Genomic DNA, 23,788 nt, shown 5'->3' on the forward strand with positions numbered 1-23,788 from the left:
AGCGCAGCTCTGTCTACTATCAACTAAGACACCGGAGTGAAGCATGTCTCCTCTGACACAGCTGGACTCAATTATCCAGTCAAATCCTCCTCCACTTCACTCTCTCACACACACACACACACACACACACACACACACACACAATGCATACAGTGCACATACGTATGCACACACTCCAACATGATCTCATTCTGTGTCAAGAATGTCGATGTTACTCAAGCAAAATGCTTTTTGATTGGCTGTCATCTTTGTCTTATTGTGCCTCACGTCCTGATTTTTAATCAAACAGAAAGAAAAGCCTGTCACTCTCACATCTCTTTGCTTTGTATTAAAACCATTCAGTACGTATTTGAACTCACTCCTCGTAGGTGGACGGCAGCATTTTAGAGTCAAAGTCATTGTTTGACAAAGGGAGCTGAACCTGAAGGAACCTGCTTACATTTTCCAACTGTTGAAATGAGAGCAGAAAGCAATGTATGCTTATGCTATGCATTTTCAATGTCGCAGTACTATAGAATATGCACAAGCAGTTAGCATTACAGCCCAATTCATTGTGTTGTCATTTACTGTATTTACTGAATAATGTCAGGGATGTTAGTGTTCTGCATGTATAAATCTATAATGTATTCACAGTGTATGGACTCATTCAATTGGTGTTTTTTACATCCATTTTCAATGTGCATTTCTCTCTCCTCCGTCATCATCCTCTTTGGTCTCTTTGCCCCTGCCGTGATGTCTGCACTGAGAAGGTCTTGCTTCTTCTCATAACTAGCTGAAAACCATTGGTGGTGTGTGATGTCGTGCTGTAAAGTGTCACACACAGGAGGCCATATCCGCTGAACCCAAGCTAGACAGCGCAAGAGCAGACGTTCAGGGAACAAAGTGGGAATGAAATTCTCCCTTTTACAAGTCAGTGCACCATTAAAACCATCTTCAAGACAGTTGCATAATGTTGCTTTAGAAAAAGGATTCAAAATATGAACAGGTTAAGGCTGCGGTCCTGCTGGCTCCATTTGCAAGCATCAGAGCCGGGGTCAGACTACATATATGCTGGTGGAGATTCACGTCTGAGATCTGCTGCCAGATCACAGCTGGGATCATGTCCCATTTCCAGATGCAGCTAAGCTTGCCTGAGGTGCTTGATTTTGGGAGCGGCAGCGCTTAATTTCATGCCCTGCGTGAGTCATGTACCAATGTGTTAGTGGTGGTTTCCGTGCAGACGATCCCTGTTTTTTTTTTCACCGGCACACGTTTCAGAGTTAGCAGAGCTGCAAATCTAAGTGGGTCGAGGCTTTTTGATCTGATGGCATTGAATCATTATTCACTGTCGCATTCACTCCTGAGATTTATGCTTTCTGTCTTTATTTCTGTCTTTGGTTTTATGTTTTCTCTTCAAAACACTCAGCCTGTCTCTCATCAAAATGTTACATACAAAATTACAATTGAAGCTTATTCGTATTGCCAACAATCCAGCAAACATGTACAATATCAATGACACTGTGTGGTCCCTGCTCTATTTTTGCTAACAAGTTACTATATTATACAAAATAAATTACATGGCTTTTAATTCAGCATCAACCTCCACACTCATGCTGATGCAACCCACAGGTTTCTGTCTGAGAGCTTGTGGAGAGTCTGCCATATTTGTTCATAATGGATGCAATTTAAAACATAATGAAGCAGAAAGCTTCACTCAAAGCCTTCTTCTATAAAGTGCTGATCGACAGTAGTGCTTTGGATTTGTTATGTCCACCACCCAACAGTCTTTAACTTCTTTAATGAACTGCACCCTCATCATCGAGGCAGAGCCAGCTGACCTTTGAGGACGTCATAAAGATCTTGACTGTAATAACAGATCCTCCCTTACAGTCGTGGAGTATATTGTTGTTTACTTGTGCACTGTAATCAAACAAGGCACTGTGATTAGCAGCAGGGCTGGGTCTCACAGCCAGGTTATAAATAGTGAAGTGTTTAGAGGGGGATAAAGTCACTTGGCATTCAGATCCCTGCGGTCTGGGTACACATTGAGAGGAAAAAGGGACAGTTACTTTACAAAAATACATTCAGACTAAACAAAAGGCAGTTGCGCTGAAGCAAACAGAGCAAATACGAAAATGCTGCTGCTTTCAAACAACAACACACAAGCATGGGATGTAATTTCCACTGAGGGGGAGGATGGAGACATGTGCTCCTCGTTTTTCAAAATCCAATTTTTGTACTCCCACTTATATTGTTTCAGTTGCATATTTCCTTGCTTAAATCTCTCAAAACAATATCCTCTTACTGTCCGGTAGAGAGGAGTCATTTTGTCCTGGGTTTCGCTTGTCAGGCTACATATAAGCTACTGCCCAAACATCCGATCACCCTGAGCTGTGCTGCAGCCTGAGAGAGAGACTGCTGGCACCACTTGGGGCTGAAAAAATGCAGCAAACTACTGTGCACTTTTTTACATTTTTACACTCAGTTTTCTCTTTCCAGTATGCTATAATTGAACTGTAAAGGGCCGTATGCTTTTTACTGTTTACCTAGCACAAAGTATGAGGTCATAATTTCAATTGTTTTATTAGACTCACAATAATTTGGAAAGGCTGTTGTGTCCCCCATTTCACAAATGAACAAACACTGTACATGCCACAGTTTCAGCAGCAAATGCTGCTGGGAGGGAGGGGAAACTCACTTGAACTGCTGGTGTTCCCTCGAGCTGCGGATCTTGGAGGAGAACCTCTCGGCGAGCTTCTCCAGGCTGCGGGAGTATTCCAGCTCAATCTCTGCTTTGCGGCGGAAGAACTCCTGCAGGTCCTGCAGCAGCTGGATACGAGACTCAGACTGCTGCTCCAAGCATTTGAACTGCTCCACCAGCTGGTTACGGATCTCTGTCCATCAAAACACCAGACAAGAATGCTGTGAGTCAACTCTTTATACCGCTGTCACAACATCACAACATGCCCTGGTCAGAGGCGTCATGCAAATGCTAAGCGCTATATTATCATAAGTGTGTTACATTATTATTTGCAGCAAAAGAGCCTTTTTCGCAGGTGTTTGTCTTCCACACGCTCATATCAAGTTGTAGGATGCTTTCTGCAGTGACACTTTATGAGACAACATTTACAAAGAGCAAAATCATTTTAAAACCTAAGATGATATCATTGTACAAATACAGTAAGCAATCCAAGGTTAAGATGAGCCTCATTTCTTGTGCATGCTGTCACCAAGTGATTAATCAGCCACGACAAGAAAAAGAAATACTTCTACTTGCTTTGCTGCCTAAAGATGAACTAACAGGGTTTGAAGTAGAAGAGCGCACTGTGCAGAGCGCAGATCTCCGCCAGGCTTACAGTCAAGATGGTGGCAAAGATAACAAAAACAAGGATTCATTCATCTCGCATTGCGCCTAACTTCAGTGGATCGTAACGTATCTGTTATGGAATCAATCTGCCATCTTGAAGCACCGGTTCAAGATGGCACCAAACTTTTCGATGGATGTCAGTTTTTAGGTAACACAAAGGCCAAAGTGTGGCCTGAAACAGACGACATGCAAGATTCTGCCCACCGACCGCTCAGAGAGTGAGGAGTCAGCAGCCAATGACGGATGACCACCGCAACCGCGAGAAGTCCTTAACCATACACTCATAACTGTGCACAAAAAATAATGGGCTGATGGCTCGAGTAGAATGAGAGATTAGTCGCAGATACACACAAGGACACACACATATATGTACACACACACACAAACGACCAAATGCATGACAATTCATTGAAACATCAATCTATTTATAGCACACTGCTCCAAACTTACAGCATCACAATTTCAGTGCACACAATTAATAATCATCAAATGCTTCTATTTCAGTTACTCTAGGCCATTTCACTACACGCCTTCAGACCAGCAGCAACCATAACGCCTACAGCTGAGAGGAAGAAGGACCAGTGAGGCTCCGTGCCAAGCCAGTAAGATGACCTGTGTCTATGACCTCTCGTAAGCGTGTACGCTGCGGACGTACTGTGAGAAGAAGCTGATTTAAAGAGAAGCCAATGCACTCCCCCGCTTGGAGCGAGTAGCGGAGTAACATTTCTGCTTAAGAGGAACCCGATGCTGCCAGGCAGACTACGCATCCGTCATGCCAGTGGGAACCCATGAGAGAAACCTGATTCCTCTTTGTAGTGCTGTCATCAGCAGCAAGGATGCCTCGACTCGGGAACAGAGAAAGGCTTATTTTGCAGAACAAAAACCAAACCTGATGAAGGAGCAACAGCAAACGGGATGAGTGGTGTCACTGCTCAAGAGGAAGGAAACCTCCCACATTAATGAGCGACCTTTATTAGAAAGCAAACGTCTTTTGAGCCTCTCATATTAAGGATCTTTTATTGTCACATAAAAAAAACACTATTAACACACAGTGCAGCTCCTGAGTCAAGTGCAGTAGAGGAATTAAATGACGAGAATTTAAGCTTTGAGGAGATTTAAGATTACAGCAGAGGCAGCAGACGTTTCATCACAGCGTTTGGAGCCTTCCAGCGGTTCTCTTGTGATCTTCGGGAATCCTTCAAACAAACCTGTACGGTGAGAAAATTAGTAATTATTTTTTTCAAAGGCTACCTTAAAAAAATGTTTCCCTTCATTTTTAAGCAATAAATTCCAACAGGAACAAACACTCTATCGCATATTGTGCTATTTCTCATGTACACAATTTAATTGGCTGGCTCAAAAGGGCCTTTTTTTGTGTGCTATTTCTGTCTTCAAAAGGTCTGCATGGAACTTCCTAAGTGTAAGCCACTGCATGTTGTAACATCCTTGAGTTACAACATGACTCACTGTAAGTTAGAACCCTAAAAAACAGGACAAAGGCTGGATTTTATGCATATCTGAGCCACAGCAGTGACACTCTGGCAGGCAGATGAACTGCTGACTGAATGGTGAAACCACAGCAGTGACACAGTGACTGTGTTTCCATGCTGTCGAGGGTGTAATTTGGTCAGCCAAGCCCTCCTCGTGGATATATGCATGGACTCTGACTGCTGGGGAAGCTTGCCATTTGAGCTGAAACAGTGATGCTGTGCTGGGCGAGCCTTTTCCCTCCCTGTGATGTCGTGCCGCCTGGCCTCAGCCTCGAGCGGCATGCTTCACTCTGTGGTTAACCATTGTCCCAGCCCTCCCCTTCATCCAGGGGCCTGCCTCTCCCTCCCAGCTTTGAGGGCTTAAAGCTCAGTTTTTCGTGGGAGTCCTGAACCGGAGCTCAGAGACAGCTACCACCACTTCTGCTTCAGTGCTGTCAAGAATGTCTTGCCTTCCCAGACATGCAGCTATGTTCCCTATTGCAAAGTTGTTTGTTCAATGTTTTCTTTTTTCTGTAAAGGAGAAAAACAGCCAACCAAAGCAAGCCAGCCAAGAGAAATGCCCCAGGAAAATGTGACACCGATTTGCATGAGTGACAGAGAGCACTTTTGAAAACAGTCTTTGACGAAAAGGGAACTCTGAACCACCAGCTGCAGCTCTGCAAATTGACAGACGAGTTTGGAAAAATAGGTCACGCACACCAGAAGTGTGCCCTTCCTTCTGAGAAACCATGAGCAATTGGAGAATTATTCCCTAAGTATTCCCAGCTCCTTGACTGGCTTCAGTGGTTGTAGTTTATTCAAAGTGGAGGACCCCTCTGTGGTTCCTTTCAATCGGCGAGGAGGGAGCATGTTGTGAATGCAGGCCTGCCGTAAAAGTGGAGATGTTTACCCATCCGTAATTGTCTCTGATCTGATTTGTGGTCAGGTGAAGAAATAAAAAAAAGCAGCATTTACGGCGTAGATAAAACACTCAGTGAGTAGTTTGACACTTTGCTGCTTTCAAGAATGATTACTGCTTCAAACCCCCAACAAATCAAGTCCTTTTAAAGCTGCTTGAAGCTCCTCAACTATAATAATTGTATAAAACATTAGAGTAGTATAAATGTCTTGAACTACACCCACCACCTCACACCTCCCCACCTTTCTGACATGTATGTAACCAGGCTTTGAACTCACAGATCTCTGTGTTAAAACATGGATGCCCCACTTTCATCTTAGCTGCTCTGGATGTCTTGGATTGAAAACAACACAAATTGCTTTCTAACTAGTATTTGATAAAGCACAGACAAAGCACTGCATTCCAGATGGGCCTCTTAATGAAATTACATATCCAATGTTTAACCATCTAACTATCAGCATGGCCACAGTTCAAGAGCAAAGCAGGTCAAGGCATTAAAGCACGGGCTCATGGAAGATGTTCTCTGTGACTGGTTTTAGGGATAGTGCAGGCACAGGTGGCACAGGTGGGACTGTTTTGGGCAACCTACCAAAAACACAACTCCTCTGATTCATCGTGAGCAACTTTTACTTTAATGTGGCTGCCTGATTAAGCATGCAGCTATTATCTGTGGCAGACCTACTGCGTGTTGCCTCTGTGTCTTTCTATTTAGGGATGGAGCCATCTGCTTTTTTTCTTTTTTCTTTTTTTTTTGTTTGGGGGGTGTTATCTTCAGACAAAAAGGCTGATGGAGGGAGGGGGGATGAGAGTGGAGCAGCTGAAATATGGTCAAATTCTAGTGGGATCATATGAGGCCAAGATTCTTTGTTTGAAGTATGATTTTATCCTTTAAAGCTTTTAACAGCCTATAATTGGAGGACCATGTGACAGACAGTACAATTAAATTTGATTGTTGCTTGCGTAATTGAGCTGAACATGGACCTTTTGTACCAGCTCCATTCTTTGCATTGAAAAATAGCCTTTCTGTGCCATGCAAACATCTTTGCTCCTTTCACTTAGTTGTTTCCCATTACCAAACACTGCTTCTGAGCGGCTTGATATATCAACTATAATTATAAAGTCTGATACATTTCCCTCTAAACCTCCTAATAATGCTGAGCAAAAGCAGAAATAAATCCCAAAAGCTGCAAGAATCCAATAACATCTCTAATCAGAGGCTTTCTGTAACACTGAAGATGGAGTGGTATTGTTAACTTCTAAGATGCTTTTTTTCTTTTGAACTGGAGTCGTCCGCAGAAAATGCAGTCTGTTCATAACAGCAACTCCTTAAGTGGAAAGAATGTGTGCATGTGCATATATATTCATGCACAGTGTGAGCAAAGTGCACAGTTTAGGTCTCCAGCAAGTCTGATTATCTGTCTGAGGTCGACAGTCATGTTTTAATGTTCTGCAGGCAGGCTCATTACTGCTGCTCTGTAAGTTATTGTACAGTTTAATTATGATATATACAGTATGTGACATATTATGAGAGGGGACAGTCTATATTCACTTCACATTGCTGACCTCAGGTCCATACATCATCGTTATAAGAGCCCTACCGCTTCCACTGGACACCTGCTCCACAATATCATTCCTCCTCCTGCGTTTAGTGACAGGAACTGAAAGCGCATTGGACACTTGTCTCCTCGCAGCACAGGAAAACCTCTGAAAACAATAGTAGGATGTTGGAGATCCCTGAACTTTGACCCAGACAGACGAAGCTCTGCTGGCAGCTGTGTTAGAGCACAGTGTGATGGTGTTTCTAGCAATGACCGGCGCAGAAAAATGAAATTCTTTTTGGTCCAAGGTTTAGGTTGAATGACCTGTTTACCGTCTATTGGAGGCGCCTCCGCCCAAACTGTGAAGTGTCTGTATGTTTGGTTCACAGAGCACAAATGTAATGCATCAAATGACAGTCTCCATCTTAATTCTCATGCATGCTCCCGTCGAACTTGTTATTAGACATTGTGTGCATTGGCATGCACTATGGATGAATTGAGAGGACCGGATACAGGACGAATACGCCCAACTCGTTTTTAGGTTTCCACAGACTTTTGAGTTTTTTGGGCCCGCAGAGCATGCACAGTACAGCTGGCTGAGAGCATCCGTGTTGGAGACTTCCTCTGACTTCCTGTTGGCCCCTGTACACATGACTGGCATGAAAATTACTTGGTGATACTGAACTTTTAAAATCTTCATTGGATCTATATGGATAAAGTTCTGATTTTAGGTGTTTGTGATGCTCAGGAAAATATAATTATCATTCTACCATTTGCCATTCTGTTTGTAATATTTATGCTAATAATAATGGTCAGGACAACTCGCTAGCTTGAGTTCACTGAGCAAAGACAGTGAGTCTGACCAATGGAAGAGAAGACAACCAAAACCCTAATGTGCCCAAACTACCTCCCATGTCTGCTTTCAAGCTGAGCAGGGTCACACATGAGGATTGAAACAGAGGCACTGTGTCATATTTTGTTGAATATATTGAGTGTTTGAAGGATATAGATGGACACCTAAGCAATGGATAATGTGGAAGGTGCGGTTTGAGAGGTTTCTGTGGACATTATGATACTTTTACAGCCTCTGTTCTTAGTGAAGGACAAAACTATGAACGCTTCACAGCCACATTTCTAATCCACATGGGGTGGGTGTTTGTTCCTCAAACACTTTGGGTGAAGTTCTTCTCACACTAGCTGTAATGTTTTACTTTTTGGCTCAGTGGAAAAAAAACATTGTCAGCAACCTCCCAGATGCATGCAAAAAGTTAAAAGTGATGCATCCTGACATTTCTTCTGCATTCAATGTATCATTTCCTCTCATGTGCTCCTAGTATGATGTGGACACATTCATGGGCTGGAAACAAGACATTAGTTATTATCTTATAAGTATAAAACTTGCGTCTCCTCCAGAAGTCAACTCAGGACACTCTGGGTGATGCACTGGTGCAGCATTTTCCTGCAAGTCTGCTGTTTAAGAGAGCCACGTGACGTCTTGACGCAATGAAGTTGAGATGAAAGTGGAGCGCAGTGAATGAGGGGGATTTTCTGCAGAGCATCCTGAGGGCAGCAGGGAAAGTCGGGCTGCACGGGGCAGCAGGCAGCCCGAGGAGGAGCAGCAGAAATGGATCGTTTCACTGCGGGATAATACGGCTAAATTATGACCTCACACACAGTGGGGTTTGCCAATATACATGTCTGCTTTACGGCCGTGCTGAGCATAGATTTAAATGTTTCAATGAATCAATAAGAAGCACAGATTCCACTTTGTGTTTTTTTTACTGAACTGTATATCGGTGTGGTGAACGTGGAGGAAATAACCACATCCCTCTGTGTAATAGGGCTAAATTATAAATCATAACGAGCCTCAGAAGGTGTTAAACACTTTGAAAATAATGTCCTCAGGCGTTCCCGTCACCGTGTGGTAAGACCCACACAGTATGTAGACACACACACACACCAGACAAAAGCCACTCAGAGCCAAATTTCACCAACCTAATCCCCAACTCAGCTCTGCAGTATCTGGGCTCTACAGTACACTGCAGAGCCAAATTCACATGAAAAACAGACACACAGACAACCCTTATCCAGACCTTAATTCACTCTCTCTGTCCCTCGCACTGAGTCTCATAATACAAGTTCCAGTCGTTGAACTAATCCCCCATTTCTCTGTTCTTTTTTTTTCCTCTTTTAAATCCCCTAATGATTAATGCAATTTTGGATTCATGAGGACGTGCTCCTGATGTCAGCGCAGGTTCTCCTCTGTCTGCCTCTATCTCGCCTGTTCCCTCATTAGCCCGGACTGCTGCAGCACATGTACTCAAAGATAAGGCAACAGGAGCGGAGACCAATCAATGGCTGGAGCAGAGGTGAGCTGACGGAGCGTCCGACAGCAAGATGTCAGCTGTCAGTCTCCGGGTTGTCCCTCGCTCTTAATCCTCCCTTATAATTATCTGCTGGCTTATCCAATTTTCCGCTGAATGTTCTGTCAAACTGAAAATCAATCCATAAATGTTCATCAAATGAGCTTGTCTTGTGCTTTATTTTCACTAACTTTCAGCTTTTGTGGCACCAATGAACTCTATGTAAGCTGCTGCTTCTTGTTGTGTAAAACAATCTGAGACAGACTGCTCAATAAAGCCTCCCAAACTGTAATAAACTGCTGATGACGATAAAATAAGTATTAATAATCAGTTGCTACTCTGCCATCAAGCTGTCCATCACTGATGCATCCAGGATCCAGCTCTGCAGGACCAAGGCTGAGAGGTGTCTCCATGGCAACACGGGCGTGCACCAGTCCCCGAGGAGCAGCTTATTGGAGGAGAGGCAGAGTCTGATGGATGTGGATAGGTGTAGAAGCGAGCGAGGAGGCACGTGTGGATGTATGCACCGAGACGTGGTATAAATTTATGTGTGAAGCCGATAAGGAAACCACCGCGAGGCAGCGTCTGATCAGAGCGGTTTCCTTCTGAACACTGATTGCATCAAATTAAAATGAAATAGTCCCAATGCATGTGGTGCTCAGCAACGCTCTGGAAGTTTTAAATGATTCACCTTCACAAACAGTGTTTAGCTTTTGAGAAAGGTGACGTGTGTGGGCCGCCCAAACAACAGCGACACTGAAGCAAGATCAACACGAGGAGAGCTCTTCATCGGCTCAAAGATGGTGACACTGAGAGGGGAAGGAAGTAAGAAAGACAGAGATCATGAGCCACAACGAAAGGAACCTCTTATTTTCTAAGTTCAGTTATTTTGGTGCACATTCTAGAGACACCATACAGCAATTACACTAAACTGGAAACTATAACTCAACTATTTCCATGATGGATTGACGGTTATTACCAAAAAACAACACAACACCTCGCTGCAGCTTCTCCACAGAGAGGATGACAAGCTTTTCTTTGTCTTATGTGACACTTGACTGACCCTCTTATGGGGCGCCACCTCAGGCTTTAAGGAAATTGCGTCTTTTCTGACATTTTACAGGCCGCACGATCAATTATTCAAGACGAATATCAATTCATTCAAATTAATGGAGATCGACAATAACGTATTCGTTGCAGCCCTGCAGTGACCAGTTTAAACAGATGTAAGAAAAAGGCACACTTTGGCGATCCTGCGAGCGGTGAGGCTGTGCCACATATGCTGCTATTTCTACCATCAGCGGTGGCTGAGAGGGATTTGTGGGCTGCAAATAGGTGCACTCCTTAATCATCTACAGTCTGTAGTGGGACGTGTGCTTCACTGATACATAATAAAGTTAATCTAACAGGTCCCAAGCCTACACTACAAGAACCTAACTAATTACTTCCTCAAATAGTGACTTTTTCAAACTCTCACTGTGGAGTTATTTTTGCGCAGCTGTCCTCTTTCCTCTGTTACTAAGGTTACTGTCTCTGGGCAGGAAGTTTGTTTATTTTTTTTTTTTTTTTCTCATATCAACTATTGCTTCATCTGTTGGGTAATAAAACCGGAGAATGGCATAACTTCCTGTCATGTTTGATTTAACACTTGCAGCATTTTTTCTCCACTTGGATTTTCCATGGTTAGAAAGAAGAAGGCACCTGAGCGGACAGCCACTCATCTCTGATACACCGTCAGGTTTTTTTTACTGCTTTCAACTCTCAGTGAATGTTTTGAGACACCTTTTAAAGCTTCGGTTGAATCCTTATAGACTAAATAAGAGGTTTAAATGGTGACATTTTGAAAAATGAATCCACAGAAACTCATGTCAAAGTTTCAGTGCACAGGGAGCATATTGACACTATTTACTCACATAATGCCAGGTTATCAGTTGAACCCAGACACTCTTCATCTCAAGGTTGACATCCTCATCGCATGGGACCTGAGCTCGTAGAGCTGTTTCTGACATTAGTGCACTGTAAAAATAGCAATGGCAGATTCTGTGTGTACCTTCACAGCTCAAGCCGACACACATCTTTAAGAGAACATTTCAATTTGAACAGCACTTCTCTTACTTTTGTTAAAATATTATTTTTGCTATTTTAGTTGAGAAAATATGGTTTGTATTTCAAAAAGTAATTAAAAGAGACTTCTCAAAATAAGCATTTAATGTTTGGTATGACAGACCAATCACTGCTGATTTGACTTTAAATTCAAGTGGACCAGCCCTCCAACTAGATGTCAGTGTCCCAGCACACAGCAGCGCATTACTGGACTTACAGTCATGGTGTTGAAAACTGCACTTCCCCAGACAGTGCCGATTAAAATTCTTTCAACACAGATAACTGAATGAAAAGAGAAGTGAAATCATGTACTGACTAGCACCAAATAACCAAGAAACTGTTTTTCTGTTTAATGGACCTTTGTCTATTTCATCAATGCCAGCACATAAACAAACAGAAACACCCTTTTCTGAGACTGTTCAGTGATAATCCACGCCTGGCAGATCAGCCGCTTTATGAAAGGATGATTATCTCTTGAATCTTTGTGAAACGGACAGAACAAACTCTCAGTTCATCAAATGGCAGCTGCAGTCATCACACCGAGACCAGAGCAGAGTCAGCAGACTGGAGAGAACTCTGAGGCAAACTGTATGATTGAGGACGGCAAAGGTCATGATGATAGCTCAGCGTCAGCGTCGATGTATTGTTTTTTAAAGGGTTACAGCCACAGGTGGATCTCTTGTTGCTGTCATCACACTTGCTTAATATATTGTACTTCTCTGATGGACAGTAATGAAGAGAGACGAGTTTCAGATCCTGTTTGCGGTGATAAACAGTGTAGCCTACGTTTCTTGTGTGTCATAAGGTACAAAAATGGTTAAAGGAATAGTTTGAAACGTTAGGACACATGTTGATTCCCTTTCTTGTTGAGAGTTAGATGAGAGGATTGATGCCACTCTTATGTCTGTCTGTTAAGAATGAAACTATTGTCAGCAGGCGGCTAACTTAGCTTAGCATAAATACTGGAAATGGGGAAACAGCTAAAAAAGTAAATGCAAGTTTTTACTCTTTGATTTTTGTGTGGATTAGAAGAGATATAATGTGTTGATTAGTGAGCTTTTGCCGTCAGGTGGGCAGAGTCGGGCTAGCTGCTTCCCCCTTTTCCTGTCTTTATGCTAAGCTAAGCTAACAAGCTGCTGGAGGTAGCTTCATATCTAGCACACACACACACGTGGGAGTTGTATCAATCTTCTCATCTAACTCTCGGCAAGAGTTAGATGAGAATGCCAAACTTTTCCTTTCAGACTTATACTGTATATTAATAGAATGAAATCATGTAAATCTTAACTGAGTCAGCAGCTGAGCATCTTCAGCTTCCTGTTTGTTTGGCTACTCACTGCCACGCCACACAAACAAACCAGGCCTGAACGAAGGCCAGAATTTATTGGACGCCAATAATAAACAAGCTGTCCCACTGAAGATTATTCTGCCTAAATAGCTTGTAAATGATTTTTCTTTGCAAATGTTCTCTCAGTCAGCAGCAGGTTTGCCAAACAAGCTGGCAGCTGGAGGATCCTCAGCCGGTGAGTCAGTGAAACCATTTCTTAAACTCCCAGCCTGTCAGCTTCTGCACGGCCAGCGTCATGCCGCCCAGCAGGGTGTTAATAGCGAACTAACCAACTCACGCCATGATGGTAACAAGCTCTGATCTTCAGACAAATTTACAGCATCAGCCGCGCAACACATTCAGTACCAGTAATAAACCTGAGTTGACATTACTAGTCGTCGGTATTTGAGAGTGCAAAGAGACCACAGGCTGTGTTCAGAAGTAATCATTGTTGCTTTGCTAAAAAAAAAAAAAAAACAACACTGTGAACCACTTTCAGTTAATCTCCTTCAGCAGAGCTGTCTGTAGCCTGCAGCAACAACACACACAGACACACCTAGTGCCACACATCATTTTCATCAGCACTCTACCAAACCAGCAACACTTCACAGGGTCATTAGAAGGATCATCATATCACATAAGACACAATGTAGTTTTACTCTCATATGGGATGAGAAGTGCGGTGCGCTGGCCGTTTGTTGAGATCAGACCGCTGTTACCAAAAACTGGAGGATGGAGACTGACATGTGCAAAGAGGTTAAATGATACCACTTAATAATTTCACATTAAAATGTGAGTTTGGTCACAGATCACACACCGTGATGGCACACATTTTGCTCTAGTTTGTGGATGCAGAGCCCTGTGACAGTCCTGCTGGGAATTTCTGTTGACCAAATGACTTCCAGGTTTTAATCAGATCTGCTGAGGAGCTTCCTTTTCTGTGTGTGTGTGTGCGTGTGTGGCTGGTATGGGTGGACATTCACTTGTACATCTGGAGGACACTGAAGTTTCCACAAGCAGTTGCCTGCATTCATTTGCCCGATCAGAGCAGTTACTGGCAGCTGGGAGGAAAAACATGGAAAAACAAATGAAGTCTTGTGACATTTTCATCACATCGAGCCTGTGTCTGCTCTCAAACACAATTCATTTACGCTCTATGTGTGTCGCTATATCTGCACGCCTGTCTCTGTGTGTGGGTGTATTGGTGTCAGCGTGGGTAATGACTGACTTAGACGATGGTTACATGCAGGAAATGACTACCATTGCGGGCCATGAGCTCTACTGTTGAAGGGCAACCACAGCCAGATGAATAAGTAAGTCACGTACGGGGTTTTGAACCTGAGCGATCGAACTCAGCTGACAAGACTCGGCAAGGAAAATCAAGTTGTTAACCTCGTTAATATGTCCATGTGGCCAGTAAGTTTCCTGTGTTTCATCCAATGACTGTGTCCAGTGTGCTGGGTTTTGTTAGCCACATTAGTTATGTGACAATTGATGTCTTTTTATATGGCTTGGAGGTGATGCTGAATAAAGTTAGTTAGTCAGTAAGCTGCTGATGAGGTCTTTGTGTCTGATGAGTCCAAGTCAAAGTTGCGACTACTTAGATCCACAAATACTAAATGAAGGCAAAGGTGCAGAGGTACATCAAAGCCAATTTAATACAGAAAGGGATTTTTTCTTTCATGGAAAAACCTTCTAAATATGTAATTTTGATGAGTTTTTAGGAAGTTAATCAATGCCTGTAGAGGAACTTTAAAGAAATGACTTTTATCTGAAAAACGCCACAGGAAAAATACTATTATTAAGGGAACAGTATGCCAGAAAATGAGAGTGGGTTAAAACTGTGCTGCTCTCCAAGTACAATGAATCAGAAATTCATTGCAGAGGGGGATTCGGGGAACACGGCCAACCAGAACACACAACCTGCTGTCTCTCGAGTCAGAGTATAGCGCAACTAGAAGATGTTAAGACCAGTTTAATAAAACTGAGCTGCGCTGAATGGAGTCTAGCCGGGGTGCACTGATGGCTTGACATTTACTAACGTCATTTAAGAGCTCAGGTCTGGTTTCAGAGTTTTATCCTCCTGTGTTATATCAGTCCACCATGCTGCACCGCCATGTTTTTACAACACTGTCTATAGAGGTTAGCCACTGTAGGTGATGGTGTGGCGAGGGGTATTCAGTTGTTGTAATCTGCAACCTCACCGCTTGAGGCCACTAACTCCTGCACAACGGTCCACTAAGCCAGTGAGTTAACTTATGCTCAGTGGACTTTTAAAGCAGCCAGAGTGAAGGTTCAGTTCATCCTGATGTGGAAGTACGAGTTTATACTTAAGCCATATTTCAGTGTCAGAACCTCGAGGGTAAACGTCAAACAGCTGCTGATGGTCGAGCCCGAGAACAACACTTCACAAGCTGCCTATAAAACTGGCAAACAGGAGGAGGCAGAGCTGCCGTCCAGCAACAACACGGCGGTTAGCGACAAAATAGAGTCCAAGCTCCTCAGCCAGCCTCTCTGTGTTCAGCGTACGACCCCTCTCTATTGACATGCTAATGCGGGATCTGAAGGCTGAGCAGCTTGAATGAAGTGAACACCATCTCCCAAGGTCCTTCAGAGACATGGGCTTTGGCAGTCAGCCCCGGGGGTCGGCAAGAATTCATTAATGGCCGTGGGTTCAGATTTTAGCAGAGTGCTGTGTTACACTGTAACAGAGGAATTAAATGTTGTTTTGTGATGTGCTGTCACACATGCAGCACTTGCATCTAAGCAATCTCTCACCATCGTGTGCAGCGTTTCTTCTTTGTTGTTAAACCACTGCTGAAACCAAGTGATTTTTCTATTAGCCTTCATACATAATAAAGCAACCCCTCTGATCTTGTTATGACCCAACCAATGAACCGCTGATGATTTGGCCCCTTCTGTCATGTACACATTAACCATAAAGCAATAACTCAGGAGCAAGACAGGTGCAATTTCCAATCTGAATTTCATTACGGTTTGCTCACTGCCTGCCCCATTCAATGCATAACACTGCCATTGTTGTGAGGTGGTGGATTGTCAGGAGCATAGCCCTCTGTGTCTGTAGGCAACGCAACACACCAGCTGCGAATGAGAAACAAGCAGCATTCTCCATAAATTAATATCCTCCCTTACACAGTTCAAGGGCCCGGGCTAATGCAAAGAGGGGCAGACAGGGCCAGGCCCTGTGAAACAAGAGCAATTCTCCCGTGACACCACTGGATCTAAGATGAATAATTGATGAATGAATTAGCAAAAAAATGGCCTGGAGTAAAGTGGAAAGCAGCAGAATAAGACGGGCCTTGATATGGCAGAGACATGTTTACACGATAGAGCTGTGGATGACCAGCACATACCGTAAGACCAAACTGAGGTTACAGAAGCAGAGGAAGTCTAGCAGGTACCAATCAGTCAGTCCAGCAGCTGACACACCGTCCACACAAAGAAGAATGAGCCTGTAGACCAGCCCCACAAATCCAGCCGCTCACACGCCGAGCATCCCAAGGTCTGGACTGGTGCATTACTCCAGGGATGATGAGCTGAAGCCCCTCAGGCGGAACATTTGTGAAACCACTGAGAGTGCTAGTAATGGGTCCAGGGCCTTGAAACTGAACCCCAGAGCCACTTAGGGAAATATCCACTCATCGCTTTTCTACTCTGTCCGCATGCACATGACACCCCTTCAGTTTTACACCACACGGCAGGATAAACTGTTTATTTGGTTGGCCTGTATTTCCTGTCTGCAGGGAGTTACAATATATGATCAATTCTCTTGTTTTTTCACTTCATAGTCATCTGGCTCCACTGTTCTTCATATGAATGTAAGTCCTGGCACAATTGGAGAATTAAATGGGTCTGAACCCATAACCAATACAGAGTCAAGTTGATCCCGCGTCTCAGACAACATATCCAGCTTCATGATTGACTGATAAGATGCTTTTAGAGCCAAAGCTCGTTGCTGCCTCTCAGTCTATCCTCGGGTTTTAGGTAATTAGGATTCTAAAGAGGCTGTGACGAAGAGTCAATGGCGACATTAAAGCCACAGTGCTGAATCCACGTTGCCAGGTGAGAGCAGCGCGAGAAATCAGCCAATGACTGACAGAAACGTGAGCAGTGTGTGATCAGGTCTGTGGATTAAAGCTGAAGCCTCCTGGACGTGCCAAGCCGACAAGAGACGCTGCGTATGGACAATGAATGTGTGTTTGATGCGTTTAATGTGCACCCAAATATCCGATCAACATCTCGAACCACACACGCCAAACACAGGCCCCAGAAAATGTGAAAGAATGAGGTTCAACACTACAGCCAGTCCTCCATCCATCCATCCATCCATCCATCCATCCTGGTTTCAACAGGGGGACCGTTTCACCCAGCAACAAAGCTGTTACCCAAATCATGACAAATCACAAAAAGCCTTCTGGTAGTTCATGGAGGAAACCTTTGAGAGAGAAAGCCATGGGAAAAAAAAAAAACCTGGGCTCGCTCTGATGCTCTTGTCATTGCAGTGACTGTCACAGTTTACCTGTCATGCAGCGGGGAAGCCTGTCAATGCTCTCTGATTTAACACCGGAGGACAGGCGGAATGCATCACAGCAGACGGATGAAAGAGGCAGAAACAGAAACAGACTGTGGGTAAGGCACAGACAATGCACACAGAGCGGGCACACGCACCTTTCACTTGGGTCTCATAATCCGCTATGATCTCCTTGTCCTTCTTGAATTTCGTGGATGACATCGTTCCTCGGGTTTTAGGCTGAGACCCCGTCGGGCGAGGACTCTCTCAGGTCTGAGGTGACGATCCGCTGCAGCGCTTTCCTCCGTTTTTCCTTCTTTCTGTCCCTTCTAGTGGCCGTGCACGGAGCAGAAGAAACGCTTCAGTGTGTGTTATCCTCCAGATCACCTTATCGTGGACATGGGTGCAGAAATCCCAGCAGTGTTGCTTTCTTGTCACAGTCTCTGCAAGGTTTTTTCTCCCTGTGGCAGCGGAGCCTCCTCCTGCCTGCCTGGCACCAGTCAACTCAAAAGGCTTCAGCAGGGGGAGAAAAAACACACAAAAGACACAAGCGAGCTCCAAACTAGACGAAGCACATGATGAAGGAGAGCGAAGCGACGCTCGAAGGCTTCAGGCAGCCGAGTCCATGAAGCTTCAGCGGCCGAAAATCAACAGACATGCGTACGAGGAGCGAGGCGGGCAGACACCGTCCGTGCTCTGACAAATTGCGCTGCAGGGAAACAGGAATTTAAAAGATCGTCACGTGAGCCTCCTCATATTGTCAGCCACCAGTCACCCCGCCCTCTCTCTCCCTCTCTCTCTCTCTCTCTCTCTCTCTCTCTCTCTCACACACACACACACACACACACACACACACAGTCGTGTTTCCATCACTTTAGAAGACATTGCATGAACTGCCATAAGCACTACTTTCCTCACCTTTAACCTTCCTAAGTCTTCTCCCTAAAATATCATAATGTACATTATGTCTACATGTCCCCTTAAACACATGTCCACACACACACACACACACACACACACACACACACACACACGTAATTTATGCATATAGCCCCCTTTTCTGTTCACGTTTCACACACATCAGCATCACCTACCTGTAGGTCCTCCGCTCACCTCCAGCCATATTCATTTTTTCAGAGGTAAAAATAGACTCATCACTGAAAACTTGCCCCTCTTTAGACCCCATCTCCATGGAAACCTCACACTTTTTGTCTCTGCGTTACTTTCACCGTGGCTGCTGTTCAGGAGACGTGGCACGTCTCAGCAGAGGTTGTGAGGGGATAATCTGTGCCATGCTGCTGCGCCATCACACGCCCAGAGCAGAGGCCTGGCGGTTAAACGGCTCACAATGACACACCAGCACCAATGCCTCGGCTGATGCTTTGATGTGTGATCACGAGGGCACGGAGGGTCGTGGTTGCAACTGTATGCAAACCCAACACCTTTTTAAAGGTAAACTGGTCTGTGCCTGCGCTCCTTTGTTCCTGCAAACAGGTGTGCCGGCAGGCCCTTGTGCTGACAGAGCTGATGCTGGTGATAAAGATGAAGGTGATAGCAAGAACGTCATCAGTGACAGAAGTGGCTTTAGCTGTTAAAAGATAAGAAATGCCTACAGAGGCAAGAATGCATTAAGCAAAGGGGATAAAAGCTCCCCATCGGACAAACTGCTTCAAAACACTGAACGTGGAACATGACTGAGCAGAGCTGCAGAACACACACACACACACACACACACACACACACACACACACACAACAATCCATGATCATAATCCTCTCAAATTTGATTAAAATGAGTTCAGTTTGTGTGTTTAAATGAATTACACTCGTACACCTGAGCCTGTGTGACAGGGATCGTGTTTCTCACATGGGAAAAAGAAAATCTGAATTCAGATCATGACGGGGACAGATACTGTCATCTGAGTGCTTCACTGTGTTTTCAGCAGTCTGAGGGACTCAGTTTGTCGTCTGTCACCTCTGCTGTTCCCAGTTCAGGAGGGAACAGGCTGTTGACTCACAGTGGGGTGACTCAAACCTGCAGACTGCCACACTGTAGAAGCTCTCTGCGTTTCATTTGCACCTGCAGCACCCGGCCTTGGATGTATATTTGGAGCTGAAGGATACAACTAAAAATGACACCACTTGCACTTACACAACTCTTACTGATGCCTGTGACTACGGTGATGATGTCTTATTTGTGTGTGATGAACCACTCAGCATTTATTAATGGATTACCAACGCATATCTGCATTATTACTGAAACAAAATGATAAACACATGCCAAATGGATTTTCACAACCTGGCAACCCAACAAAATTCTTAATAATGGCTTATAATCGCTCCATAATAAAACATTAGTAAATGATGTATTCATGACACCATTATAAACCCTTTATCATTCTGAAATTGGCAATAATTCAGTCTATTCAACAAGTATGTGAGTTTTACATGATGAGGACATGAATGGTTTTCAGGACATGCTGACAAAATGACTCCCGTGTTCCTTTAAGGACATATTGTGTAATGCACATCACTGTAAACTACAGCCTCATGTTAGTCTGCAGCCAGCAGCGCCAACTTAACAGGCACCGTAATATGAAATATGAAGATATTAAATTGGACACAAATGAGGTGGAACAATTAGTGAGTCACCCCAGAGAGTCTAATTGAACAATTACAGAGACGAAGAGGACTTCTGCCATGTTCCTCTCACTCCATGTATATTCATTCAAGCTAATGCAGGCGTTCTCCTGTCCTCATGCTTTCCCACAACTAACGACTTAAGAAATCAGGTTTGAATTCTTCGCTGGCCTTGTGATGTCCAAACATATTCTTCTGGCTGTTGAACAAAGCATGCACAGCCCTCTCTACAGGAGTAAAAGCCCCTGAGGAATTTTAAATGGCCTCTGGAAGTGTGTGTCCATGTCTGTGTGTGCGTTCAGAGAGTCAGGATATGAGATTGAGAGCAAGAAAAGGGTGAGTCTTCCTGTGTTATGTGTCTCACTGCATCTCGCTCTTTTGTGTCTCCGCAGGTCTGGCGCTGAGTTTAAATTGCATGTCAGGCCTCGTGTATCACCTACACGTCTGAGGAGCGAAGCCGCGAGAGAGCAGACGCTTCACTTGTGACACAGCAGCTGTGGCAGAGAGGCCTGCTGGAGGTCCAGAGGGTCAGCGGGGTGGATTCTGCTTTTGTTTGTGTTTACCACAGAGAAGCCAGCAGAGGTAACCTTTCTGTGCAGGCCCTTCATCCCCTCCCACCATCCCTCTGCTCCTCACCCCTACCTCTCTCATCAGGCATCTCAGGGGGGAAGCCTGGGAAACTGTGACTGCACTGTTTTTATGGCACAAAGATCCATTGTGAGATCTGTTTACTATAGAACAAGAGTGGGAACTGTGAAGAAATGCCACCCTGGGCCTGAATGCTCCGATAGATGATAACTCATAAGTGCTAAGGCACGCAAATAGTTTTTGGCAGCTAAAAGTCTCTCAGTGAATCTATAAATGCATTCAGAATCGTCATTGGACGGTTATGTTTCAATTTACGATGGATTTATTGGATTTGATAGTGAATTGGTGAGTGAAAGAAAACTTGGGTGTTGCAACAGAGGTCCCCGGGTGACCCAGTCCAGGGTTGTGATGGTTACAGGCATCAGTTGGACTTCCTGCTGCAAACTGCCTCCTGTGATCTCAGATTATTTACGTGCTATGAATTAACTGATGTTTCCTTACTATCTGCAGTGTATTGCCACCTCTGAATCAACACTTGCACCCATCTCAGTTCACACAGTATGATGAGAAGAAGCTGCGTTAGTAAGAAAGGTGCTCATGCAAAGAGTCAGGGTGAGTATCAGAACTCTGGGAAAGAAGACGGCAGACAAGGCTTCAAGGCTGATTCTGCCTAATGTTTTCCTTTTTCTTCATCCAGACGAACCTTTGCACAGACACGCGTGGGTTCTCATATCACTCATAACTGCACCTCTTTTAATCTAAAAGATCTTTGGCCTGTGGGAATCTTCTAATAGGCGGCATGTGATGTAACCGGTTTCTCTGCTCGGAAGCTACAGGACGGCCAGACGTGCAGCAGTGATCCTCACTCAGTAATCTGCAGCAAATGTGTGAAGAATGTGAGTGCAGGCATTTATTCATTTGTTTTTTTATTGCATTGCTCTGCCTTCAACATCCACCGTGCATTTTGGAATCAGCACACACACACACACATACACACACACACACACACACACACACACACTGCATTACCTCTAAAAGAAGAAAGAGAAAGAAAATATGACATGTCTCTGAAGTTAGAAGTGCAATTTCTTGATCTAATTTTGAAATGAATGTCACAAACTAGGCAGAAATACAATAGGTGAGTGATCTTTGGACTCTGGATTAAAGGTGTTTAGTGTCATGAAGAAATCATCCGCCCTGCTGCTGTTGCTGTCCGTCAACTGTACTGTTAAATGTATTTGCAGTATTATATAAAGTGACCTCGATATTTTTAATGGCTCCCATCTGGTACGTATCTCCAGGCAAATGTGATGCTGATTTCAGGTTGTGTTCACTGTTATATTGTCTTTCCAGTTAATTGAAGTCTGCAGAGGCTCTGACTTCTTACAATCACACGCAAACCATTGGTAACCTCTATCGTCCCCTTTGATATTTACACTGTCATCAATCAATCACCAAGCACTCATGCTGAGAAATATCTCTCCTTGGTATGCCTTGTATTTTCTTCCCTGAGAGGTCGGCTCATATCTCTGTAACTGTCATTTTTCTTGTAATAAGTAATACCACACCGTGAGAAGGATCTGAAGAATAATCCCAGCGAGGGGCGTCTCAGCACTGGCAGAAAATCCCAGAGTAAAATCCCACAGGGTTTGTCAAGGCTGCTTTGAGGATAGTCCCTCATTCATGCATGCTTGTCTTTTCTCCACATTGCACGTTAATGCAGCTGAGCTTACGCGCAAGGACAGAAGCATCTCATCAGGTCTACCTGCATGGATCGCACCTGAGTGACGCACAGATCAAACACTGTATGTGCTTGATCTTCTGTCAAAGCAGCGAACCTGGAGCTGCACTTCTTTCACTCTGAGTTTCTTTGCACTGTCCGCTACGCTGCATGTTCTCTTTGCAGAGCAGATAAATTGATGCTTTATGTCAAAACCTGCCTTTGCCAACGTGTTTACAAGATAATTAAGCTGGTGAATGTTTGTGCAGTGCCTGACTGTACTCTGTGCAGCACTGGCCATCTGTTGTGCAGAACTTTTCATTCCCTGACATAAACACACGCCCACTTGTCTCTCAGACTTCACACTTACTAATCAGTTCGGAAGAATGAAACAAAAAGTTAGAAAAACAACAAAACATTTTCAATAAACATACTGAAGGTATGTAGTGTGGAGAGACATGGAACAAGCTATGATATTGGTGTGTTTGCAGGAGGTCCTGCATGTAAAGAAAAATTTAAAATGGTTTTGTTTTCTTGTAATCTGACTTGACAGGTGTTTTCTAAAAGATAGAGAACTGTGACATTAAGTTAAAGCTGCTACTTCCACTGCCCAGGGGATCAATTAATCACACAAGGAAATGTGACACAGAGGACAGGACAGTTATTCTTATCACCACTCCCTGCATAAACTAAATTAATCATACAGGATAAATCGGGAGAAGAGATTATGGGCCAAAATCTAGTTTGTCACTGTGAGGAACTCGTGTGAGATGTGTTTGATTGAACTGAATGTTCATCTGATTTGTCACACTGCTGCTAAATGCATACTTAATCACAAATATCAGAAAAGCTGTCAACCAAATGTGTATACAATGAATTACAACTACTGTTCAAAGTGAAAAACAACCCATAATTACAGACAGAAATGTAAGGAAAAAGATGATTTTATCCTGCCTGCTTCATTTCATACCGGTGGGGGGATGACAGGTGTTTGACAGATACTGCACACTGCCTCTCTTTTCATGCACTGCCTCTCTAATTCTGCCTCTGTGTCTGCTGTTCAACCATGTGGGGTGGTTTTGATCTGTGCTCTTCCACTCAAAATAAATTGATATTATGGCGCCCTCTGCCGATCATTTGTAGGAAGGCATACCCGGAAGTAAAAGATAGTGACGATGAAAGAAAGCCCAACATAGGTGCACATGGCGCCGATTACATTTCCTATTCGGGCTACTGGATTGCAAA

The 23,788-nt window shown here is 44.0% G+C and overlaps 1 protein-coding gene across 2 annotated transcripts in view; it reads right to left on the reverse strand.

Moving 5' to 3' along the window:
- srgap3 (SLIT-ROBO Rho GTPase activating protein 3) overlaps positions 1–18,325 on the reverse strand; it is a 60,193-nt gene extending 41,868 nt beyond the window's left edge. Inside the window, exons 1-2 of one of the 2 annotated variants that reach the window (XM_076757442.1) lie at positions 17,755–18,325; positions 2,678–2,873 (exon numbers count right to left, since the gene is read on the reverse strand). In XM_076757442.1, the coding sequence (XP_076613557.1) occupies positions 2,678–2,873; positions 17,755–17,818 (260 nt within the window). In that variant the 5' untranslated portion in view covers positions 17,819–18,325. The remainder of the gene's footprint in view (positions 1–2,677; positions 2,874–17,754) is intronic. The other variant, XM_076757434.1, reaches the window with a different exon arrangement.
- Between the last annotated feature and the right edge of the window lie 5,463 nt (positions 18,326–23,788).

This window comes from Chaetodon auriga, chromosome 2 (assembly GCF_051107435.1).
Source record: "Chaetodon auriga isolate fChaAug3 chromosome 2, fChaAug3.hap1, whole genome shotgun sequence".
Classification (NCBI taxonomy): domain Eukaryota; kingdom Metazoa; phylum Chordata; class Actinopteri; order Chaetodontiformes; family Chaetodontidae; genus Chaetodon; species Chaetodon auriga.